The sequence below is a fragment of the Myotis brandtii genome, unplaced genomic scaffold, assembly GCF_000412655.1.
Source record: "Myotis brandtii unplaced genomic scaffold, ASM41265v1 scaffold573, whole genome shotgun sequence".
Classification (NCBI taxonomy): domain Eukaryota; kingdom Metazoa; phylum Chordata; class Mammalia; order Chiroptera; family Vespertilionidae; genus Myotis; species Myotis brandtii.
The window spans coordinates 87,498-97,545 of NW_005370145.1; the positions used below are offsets into that span (position 1 = coordinate 87,498).

Below are 10,048 nucleotides of genomic sequence, written 5' to 3' on the forward strand. Positions count from 1 at the left end.
GTAGGAGGCAATAACATGTAGATTAAGATGCCTTTTAGCTGTCTGGCAGCCACAATTTAATGGATCCTATTCAGGTTTGGGGAAATGCCTTTAGCCATTCCCAACAGGTGACGACATGTGTGACTCAACCCTGTTGAGTCCCTAAGTCTCATCAACCTTTTGATGAAACTCTTGAAATTATGACATGCTGGAACTGGTCTACGGCAAACATGCTTCTTGCATCTTCATCACTGTCTTGTGCCGCTGGCCACTCAGAGGGCAGCTGGGTGTGGATCCAAGAGTCTCTGGAGTTCAACCAACATCCAGCCAGTAGTGACATTCCAACCAAGTGAAAAAAGAAAGCCAATCCCAAGTTTAAACCTGTGCGATTCCTCTTATATAACCATCTCCACCTGACAAAACTCCAGTGATAGACAACAGGCCAGTGTTTCCAGAGGCTAGAGTGGCGGGGAGCGTATGACTAAAATGGGAAGGAGAGGGGGTCTCCTGTGGTCTGCGTTCTGTACCCTGACTGTGGTTACTTTAGTCTATACCTGTGATAACATGTCTAGAACTATACATGAAAAGCAAGCAAACAAATAAAAGAGTGCATTTCAAAACTGGTGAAATCCAAATAAGGTCTCTAGTTAATAGTCTTATGCCAGTGTCAGCATTTTGGAAAACCCTAACTTAACTCTGGTGCCGTGTCACATATAGAAACTTTTTGATATTTGCAACCATAGTAAAACAAAGATTTATATTTTTGATATGTATTTTATATATTTAAATGCCATTTAACAAAGAAAAATCAACCAAAAAAATGAGTTCGCGTGTCACCTCTGACACGCGTGTCATAGGTTCGCCATCACTGTGACTTATGCCAATCTCACTTTTCTGGTTCCAGTAATTATACTAAGACTATGTCACGTGTCACTATTGGAGGAAACTGAGGGAAGGGTGCTAGGGAACTCTGTGCTGTTTTTTCAACCTCTATGTGAATCTATATTTCAAAATGGAAGTTTAGTTAAAAAAGAGAACCCAGTTTGTGTTCTAGTTGGGATGGCATTATACTTACATACTGGGAGAATTGACAGTTTTATTAAATTAAATCTTCCTACCCAATAGTAGAATATGATTATCTATGTGTTTAGATCTTTCTTTATGTCCTTCACTAGGGTTATGGTTTTCTTCAAATATGTCTAATGCCTATATTTCAGGTTTTCTAAATATCGTGACTAACATATATTCCCATTTCCATTTTAATAGGCTTATGTCATATGATTGAATGGGGCTTTTTCTACTACATTTGTTATTTTCTTCTAGTTGGAGACTATTACCCAAATTCTGTATTTCCAACTCTCTGTCATACAGAGTCTCCACCTTCCTGTTATTTAAGTTTATTATCCCTCCCCCTCCCCCCTTTTCTCTCTGCATTATGTATATTTTCTCAAGTCCCTACTCCAAACTTCAGATGTGGGTTTATGTGATTTTAAGTTATTTTTATAGCTTCAGTTTTCTCTGTGGTTTCTTCTTTATTTATTTCTTCTTTTGACTGTGGTATGTTTTACTCTTTGCTATTTTCTTTTGTGTCTTCCAACTCCTATTTAATTTTTCTTGAGGACAGACTATACAAATAAATATTTCTAAAGTAAAATTTCTTTCAAAGATAATTTTTACCTCTGTTTTTGCATTGGTCCCATGGAGGTTTTTCACCAGCCAGGTGAAGGGGCATTCAAGAAGAGCACTCAGCCTTAGGCAGTTTGGCTCAGCAGATAGAGCATCAGTCTGCAGACTGAAGGGGCTCAGGTTTGATTCTGGTCAAGGACACATGCCCGGGTTGCGGGCTCGATCCCCAGTAAGCGGTGTGCAGGAGGCAGTCGATCAATATTTCCACTCATCATTGATATTTCTATCTCTCACTCCCTCTCCCCTCCTCTCTGAAATTAATAAAAATATTTTTTTTAAAGAAAAGAATTCATATAGATTGGGGTTATCTGCCAGATGTCAAAGCATCATAAAAACGTAGAAAATTTTAAAATGACTAAAAAATTGACACAGAAACAAAGATGGCCGCAGTGAAGCAAAGAATGAAGCAGAGTGGTGATCAGATGCAAGAAAGCAAGAAAGTCTCAGGAGGAAGTGCTCCCACAAGAGACTAACCAAAGAACATATGTGCATGTGTGCAGGGCCCATGCACACAGACTATAGTGCACAAAGGCCTGGGAGGGGGCGAGGGGGGAAGAGGAGGTGGAGCAGAGGGAGGGCGTCCACTGGGCGGGAAAGAGGACATCTGCAATACTTTCAACAATAAAGATACAGTTAAATAAATAAAGAAAAATTTAAAGCATTGAATTATTTTAAAAAATGTATTCTTTTCTGCTCTCCCATAATTTGTTATTGTTGTCAATTAAGGACTAATTATAATTCTAAATACTGTATGAACCCCATAGTATGTTATTACTATTTTTGCATTAATGAATTTGAAGCAATTAAAATCAAGTAAATAATGTAAAAAAAAAAAATAAAAAAGCCAGAAAAGGGTTCCAGCTCCTGTTTCCACTCTGTTCAGGGCCTCAGATGCTACCCTGCTCTTGGGTTCTGTGAGACACCTCTGTATTCTTATAACAAATGCTCTTTTTTTTTTCATAACCTTGCTCCAGTTTTGTCTGGTCTTTATAGCTGATGAGCCCTACCAGTAAAAGACTCAAACAAAAACAGATAAAATACCACACCATTCCTTCCACAGTCTCATTTCGTCCTTAGCTAAGATTCATTTTTCCCAAAGACAACTTAGACACACTTTAACATGCTCACCCACAGAGCTGTCTTTCTTCTTGGGCCCAAATTCCTTTTTTCAGAAGAGGACCTTTGCCATTATAGAGGGTTCATTTGCATAATTTGAGGGCCAGTTAGGGAGGTTTCCAAAAATTAAGCAACAGACTTCTTAATGAAGTACTCTTGCGAGATAGTAAGCGAGCCTTAAAGTCACAAGAGGTGCAGGACCCTGGTTTATGTATTACTGTGCCACCTTGAACTGCCATTGTGCCCTCCTCCCAGTCCCTGCCTCACTTTCCTCTCAGTCCTTGCTTCACTTTCCTCCCAGTTCCTGCCTCACTTTCTTGGGTTAATGAGTCCTTGTATTTCTGTGTTTACTTTGGACCCAAGGCTGAAGTTGTAGAATGGAAGCTACAGACTTTTTAAAAAAATATTTTTTTATTGATTTCAGAAGGGAAGGGAGAGGAAGAGGGAGATAGAAACTGAAAGGGCGAGGGCTACGCCCTCCATCTTGCCCCGAATCCTCCATTTTTGGGCAGCAGCCATGTGCTAACGAGACACCGACTTGTGCCTGGCCAATCGGCAGGGCCCACAGTCCTCTCTCCTCCCCTTACTATAAAACCCCTCTCCCCACAGGGCTGGCACTCTCTGCCACTTGCTCTGCGTCGGTAAGGAGGGTAGGGGAGCCAAACCCAGGTTTGAATAAAAGACTCTCTGCTTTTGCATCGGACTCGGCTGGCTCCCTGGTGGTCTTTTGGGGATCCTGAAATCTGGGCATAACAGAAACATCAATGATGAGAGAGAACCATTGATAGGCTGCCTCCTGCACCCCCCAGTTTGGAGATTGAGCCTGCAACCTGGTCATGTGACCTGACTGGGATAGGGGCCATGACCTCATGGTTCATAGGTCATACACTCAACCACTGAGCTCTGCTGGCCAGGCAGCTACAGAGTCTTTGTGCGACTGAAATTAAGAGAAGTCATTATTTCTCATTGTGTGAGAATAAAAGATGTTCTGGATTACTAACACACTTGCATAAATCTAATTGTCCTAGAAATTGTTAGGTCGGAGAGAGCCCAGGATCGGATACATGCAGACGTGTGACGAGATAATGGACTCCCCCTGGCATTTCTAACAGATCAGCATGCCAGACACAGATACTGGCTTCTCCACAACCCCCACACAGATACTGACTCCTTCCTGAATACCTTGCTGACTCCCTGCAGCTGAAACTTCCTCAGCTGAATACCTCAGCTCATGTCCCCGCCCCTCACCCAACCGCAGTATAAAAAAAGCGCTCCCCTCCCTGTTGGCGTGAATCCACCTGCCCTGTCCTTGGGGGTACGTGGGTCTCCCGGGGATGCAGAATAAACTTTCCTTCCTTCCTTCCTTTTCTGATCAACTCTCTTTATTTACTTCGCCGCCTCCTGAGCCACCTAACCTAACAGAAATCTTCTAAAAGAAACAACTTTCAATATGCTGAATGTTCAAACTTGTAGAAACATCACTCTCACAGAAATCATTTGCTTAAAAGCATTTCTCCATAAAAATCTAAGTCCACAAGATGAAATTGGTTTAATAAATTTTTTGGCTTATAAACAGCTATATGTCTTTTTCCTCATTTGATCAGTGTGGAGTATAATATAAGCATTTAATATTTGAAAAAAGTATTAAGCTAAATTGAATTATAATCTTTAAAATATTCTGTTGATAACAATTTAATTCTATGGTGTGTCAGCTGAAACATAATTTTCAAGATCCTTAGCTAACTTTAAGACCTGAATCAAAGCAAGCCCGGCTGTTGTGACTCCATGGTGAGTGTTGACTTATGAACCAGGAGGTCACCGTTAAATTCCCAGTCAAGGTTTGGTATACAGAATCCATTGTCAGATTGGGGGAACTGCCTACGGCTGTTCAGGTGTTTGGCCAGCAGGAGGCAATAACATGTAGATTGCAATGCCCTCAGCTGTCTGGCAGCAAACAATCATTTATGCATCCTTTTCAGGTTTGGGGAAATGCCCTCAGCCATTCCCAGCTGATTCAGCCCTGCTGACACCCTGGAATTGGCTTCCGGCACACAAGGGTGGCTCTATTCTGAGAGGCTCTGGAAAGAGGATGGTCCCAGCAACAATACTGTTTTACAGCTGAGACTCAGAGAGCAGAGCTACTTGCCCTGTAAGTAACCAATCCCACCATCTGACCCAAAACTCATACAGTTTTCCCAATGCCCCGCTGCCTGCGCAAGGCTTCCTAGTGCCAACAAGCCGCAGCACATTCCTAACCCCCAATCACCAGACAACACAAAATGTTTAGTATCTTTCTCGTGACTCCATGGTGAGTGTTGACTTATGAACCAGGAGGTCACCGTTAAATTCCCAGTCAAGGTTTGGTATACAGAATCCATTGTCAGATTGGGGGAACTGCCTACGGCTGTTCAGGTGTTTGGCCAGCAGGAGGCAATAACATGTAGATTGCAATGCCCTCAGCTGTCTGGCAGCAAGCAATCACTTATGCATCCTTTTCAGGTTTGGGGAAATGCCCTCAGCCATTCCCAGCTGATTCAGCCCTGCTGACACCCTGGAATTGGCTTCCGGCACACAAGGGTGGCTCTGTTCTGAGAGGCTCTGGAAAGAGGATGGTCCCAGCAACAATACTGTTTTACAGCTGAGACTCAGAGAGCAGAGCTACTTGCCCTGTAAGTAACCAATCCCACCATCTGACCCAAAACTCATACAGTTTTCCCAATGCCCCGCTGCCTGCGCAAGGCTTCCTAGTGCCAACAAGCCGCAGCACATTCCTAACCCCCAATCACCAGACAACACAAAATGTTTAGTATCTTTCTCCTCTTATTATTCTAAAAAAAGTTGACAATAATTGAAAGGGCGAGGGCTATGCCCTCCATCTTGCCCCGTATCCTCCATGTTGGGACAGCAGCCATGTGCTACCTTCTTCCCGGAAGCCCAGGCCTCTGCTGGCCACGCCCGGGATTTTAAACTAACCAATGACAATCAAGGAACGTGTGCGCCATACAGATGACCACATCCTTTGTAGCAAGACACCGACTGGCGCCTGGCCAATCGGCGGGGCCCACACTCCCCTCTCCCGCCCTTACTCCAACCCCCTATAAAACCCGTGGTCCCATCAGGCTTCTCTCTCTTGGCCACTTGGCTTGCCGTTGTGTGGGTGAGTGTGGTGGACGGGGAGCTCAAGCTAGCTTGAAATAAAAGACTCTTTGCTTTTGCATCAGACTGACTGGCTCCCTGTTGGTCTGCTGGAGATCTTGAAATCTGGGCATAACAATAATAACCTGCAAATTGCAGAGAGTGGCGTGGTTTTTCATCCACCCACCCCATCGAACGTCATTCTGCATTCCTCACACATCGTCCTCTCCCCTTCCCTTCAAATCCCAGATGAAAACCCCTGGGGTGATGCAGGAGGCCCCCCAGAAAAAAGAATCCCCACCCAGGTTCCCTCAGCAGGTGAAAGCATTCCCGAAATAGATTAGGGGAGAGGAGGCTAGGAGCTGGATCTGTTCAGCTCTGTCTCGCAGATCCAGTGGAAGGGAATCATGCACAGGTAATTCTTCCATAGGTCATCGGTCCCGAAGTGGGCACAGTACTCTTGCCCATGGTAGTACCAATTGTCTGGCTGCGTTGGACTCCAGTTCCTAAGGAAAGCAGATAGATGTGGGTCCTGGAAGCCGGACCCTCAGCCAAGCCGAGGAGTCCCTCTTGCCTCAAAAACACCCAGCAGGGATAGCAGGACCCAGGCCAAAGGAACCGAGCACAGAGCACACACACTTACTGGAAGCTGGTATTATAGAATATCCCATTCACCCATGTCCAGGGATCATGTTGTTCAGTAAGGCCAATCCAGATGTCCATACGGTACATGTGTTGCTCAAGAAACTTCTGGGGGGAGACCATGAGGGGAGTGACTTCAAGTAGACAAACCAGCCTCCCAAACAAGCTCTCCCAGTCCTCACCTGCTCGTTCCAGGAGCTCAAAACCACCAGGTGGGCGTTCTTCAGCTGGCAGTGCTTCTCCGCCGCAGGCCTCCGGTCCAGTTTAAGAACCCACTGTGGCACTCGAGTCAAAAAGTTTGCCCACCCCTGGGCTAGGCGCTGCCCTACACACCACTCACCATTGCTCTTGAGCGCAGCCATCTGACAATGCAGGGAGTTCAGGTCGTTGACCAGTTGCTGGACTTGCAGGAGCATTTCAGAATAATCTGGGACACACAGAGGGCAGTGGGGACAATGCAGGGGGCCCAGCTGAGGGCCCTCCATGCTCTCCCACCACATCAGGCCCAGGGGCAGGGGAGAAGGGGCCTGACCTGCTTTGAATTCCTGCTGCTCTTTCTCCAGCTTGCTCTCCAGAGAAAACACCGTGTCATTCAGGCTACGGGCTGGAGGGGAGGGAACTCAGCACCCCAGGCTGCGCCCACCCCACCTCTGTCCTGAGAGCCCGGCCCCCACCCTTGCACACTCACTCCTGGAGGGCCTCTCACCTGCTTGCAGTTCCTGCTCCTGGTTTTCCACCACAGCTTTCAGAGATGTTATTGTTGTTTGCAAACTGCCACCTGGAGGACATGGGGACTCAGTGCTCAGGATTCAGCACCCCCTCCCCCAGCACGACCCCTCCCATCCAGAGCCCCTTCCAGCCAGGCTCACCCTGGGAGTGCAGTGCCTGGACCTCAGCCATCGTGTTGGAAGTGAAGTTGCTGAAAGTTGCTCTCAGGGTCTCCAGGTCCCTCCTCATGTTGGCATCTGACCAGGCAGGTGGGACAATGAGAGCTACGATTGCTCAGTCCTCTCTGTGCAGGCACTGAGCAGGGCACTTGACATACATTGGCTCATTGGGTCCTTACAGCCACCCCACTTCAAGGGACAGGCACTGTTGTTATCCTAGCTTGCAGAGAGGAAACTCAGGCTTCCAGAGGTTAGGCACTTGGACTACATTACCCATGAGTAAGCAACAGAGCCAGCAGCCGCCTTTACCCACCATGATCATCATCAGTGCCTGGGTTACTGTACCCACTATCGCCCCCTTCCCTGCCCATCCTGGGACACTCACTTTTGGATCCAATCACGCAGATACCAATCATCAGGAGAAGGATGAGGCCCAGAGAGAGCAGAAGGGGCCAGGGGCCAGAGCAGAGATGCTGCAGGAAGGCTGGGGGAGGAGGCAGCCCTGCAAGAGGAGAGGACATCAGGACATGGAGGTTGAGGACAGGAGAGACACAGGGGAGGAGCAGAGGGCCACAGGGACCTGTCAGGGATGAAGAGTGATGCAGGTCAAGCTGGGGAGAGGTTGTGGTGCAGGGGATGCCCAGGCATCTGACCCCTCATGGACCAGCACATGTTCTCAGTCACACAGACCCCCTCTCTCCCGGAAACACATGATGAGGACATGTAAGGTCTTATCATCAGGCCTGGAAGAGGGGGCAGGAGGACACAGAGGGAGCCGGGGCAGCCAGGCCCTCAGCAGGCTCGTGCTTATCTGTGTTGTCAGGTTAGCCACCGTTTTTCTTCCAAACATGACTGTTCACTCTCCCAGTGTAAATGCTCATGACCTTCCCCAGGGTATAGCAGCCAGGACTGCTTTGGTCCACCCTGATCCTGTCCTTCTTGAATCCTCTTCATATTGCAACCACCAGGAGCTAGAGCCTAACACCCACAGTGTGGGGGACCCCAGCAGTGCACATGGTAGAGGTGCAGATATACTGTGTCAGCAGAAATCCTTCTAAACATATTAAGAGAGTATTTTAGGAGACACCATTTCTCCTTTCCTCTTACCATTTCTAGAACCCTGGCTTTTCTTCTCACTCTCCAAGGACTGGAGGTCTTCATGCTTCATTGACATCCTTGGACCAACTCTGAGGTTGTCCGAACTGAAATGGAGGCAGGGCCAGTGACCAGGCTGGGACTGGAAATAGGAGACAGGGAAGGCTGGAACTAGGTTAGAGCTGAAGTCAGGGTTTGAGTTGAGGTAAGAGAAGAAGTTCAGGTTGAGGATGAACCAGGGGTTAGGGATACGAATGGGAATGGGCCTGGGTTTGCAGCAGAGGTTGGAAATAAGATCAGGATTGGTCTTTGGGCTGGGGATGGCTTGAATGTGAGATTGAAGTTAAGGTAGAGTTGGAGCTAAAGGTATTATTAGGACTGGGTCTTATATTGGGGATGCCAGTAAGGTTGTGTCTCCTCCTAGGACCAGGGTCAATACTGGTGTTGATGCCATGAATGGAGTGGGGCCTAAGTTTGGTGCTGATGTTGGAAATTGAAGAGAGTTGGGTTGGTGCTGGTGTTTGTAATGGGGTTAGAGCTGCGTCTAAGCTGGAGGCTGAAGATGGGGCTGGAACTGTGCTAGAGATGGGGCAACCCAAATCCAGTTACGTGAATAGAGTCTAAAATCTCCACCAGCTCATTGAATCTCCAAGCTGCCCTTTTATATCTCTTCCTATTTAGTCCCAGTTGAGACCCACAGCTCCCTCTCCCTGCTTTCTCTAACTCCCTCCCTGTCCCCTTGGTCTCACCTGCATCCCCAGCCCAGTTACCTGTGCAAAGTCTGGAGGCTGTGATTCTTGGGTTTGCCTTGCAGCAATGAGCAGAGTTGGATAAAATGAAATCCTGGAGAATGGGGTAGAGGTGAGCAAGGGAGGAGTCAGGTCAGTGGCTGGAGTCCTGCTGGTCTCTGTGTCTAAAAGCCAAGGAGTCTATAACCTGGGATCTCCCTTTTCTTCAACTTTGGTAGTAAATAATAATCGGAACCCAGGCAGAGATTGTGCGAGTGAAGAAGTTATATATAAGGCCAGCTTTGCTCCCCCCCACCTCACCCCTGCTCCTCCAGGGTGTGTCTGGTCCTTTTCAACTTCTATTGAACTCCCTTGACTTCCTCATTGTTGCCATTGTGGAGAGGAACCCCTCCCAGAGGGGTCCATAGGTACAGTTTGTTGCTTCTTCTTTGCCCCACAAAACCTTTCACTTCCTGCATCAGAATTTTCCATTATTGATAGTGCCTCCACCATTGCACACCCAGGTCCAGAAGAGCCTTTTTCTCAGTTCTTCCTCAATCGTAACCCAAGTCCCTGGCATCTGTGCTTCCTCTGGGGCCTGAGCCACCAAGCTCCCCCAGCTCTGGCCTAGCTCTGCTCACTCTTCCCAGAAGGAGGGAAGAGGGTGAAGGACAGTAGGATCCCTGGCCAGATTGGGACAGGAGGATCTGAGGACATGAACAAACTTTGATAGAGCATCACATTAACCATTCAGTTCCTGCAGAACCATGGGAAGAGGAA

At 47.3% G+C, this 10,048-nt stretch overlaps 1 protein-coding gene across 1 annotated transcript; it reads right to left on the reverse strand.

Moving 5' to 3' along the window:
- Positions 1–6,013: 6,013 nt before the first annotated feature.
- Positions 6,014–9,383, reverse strand: LOC102262753 (C-type lectin domain family 10 member A). Its single transcript, XM_014549883.1, has 9 exons — positions 9,311–9,383; positions 8,553–8,647; positions 7,831–7,947; positions 7,428–7,523; positions 7,265–7,336; positions 7,091–7,162; positions 6,741–6,985; positions 6,560–6,666; positions 6,014–6,422 (listed from the first exon to the last, which is right to left on the reverse strand). Exons 2-9 carry the CDS (start codon positions 8,617–8,619, stop codon positions 6,272–6,274), a joined length of 927 nt encoding a protein of 308 aa, XP_014405369.1. The 5' UTR covers positions 8,620–8,647; positions 9,311–9,383; the 3' UTR covers positions 6,014–6,271.
- Positions 9,384–10,048: the final 665 nt, after the last annotated feature.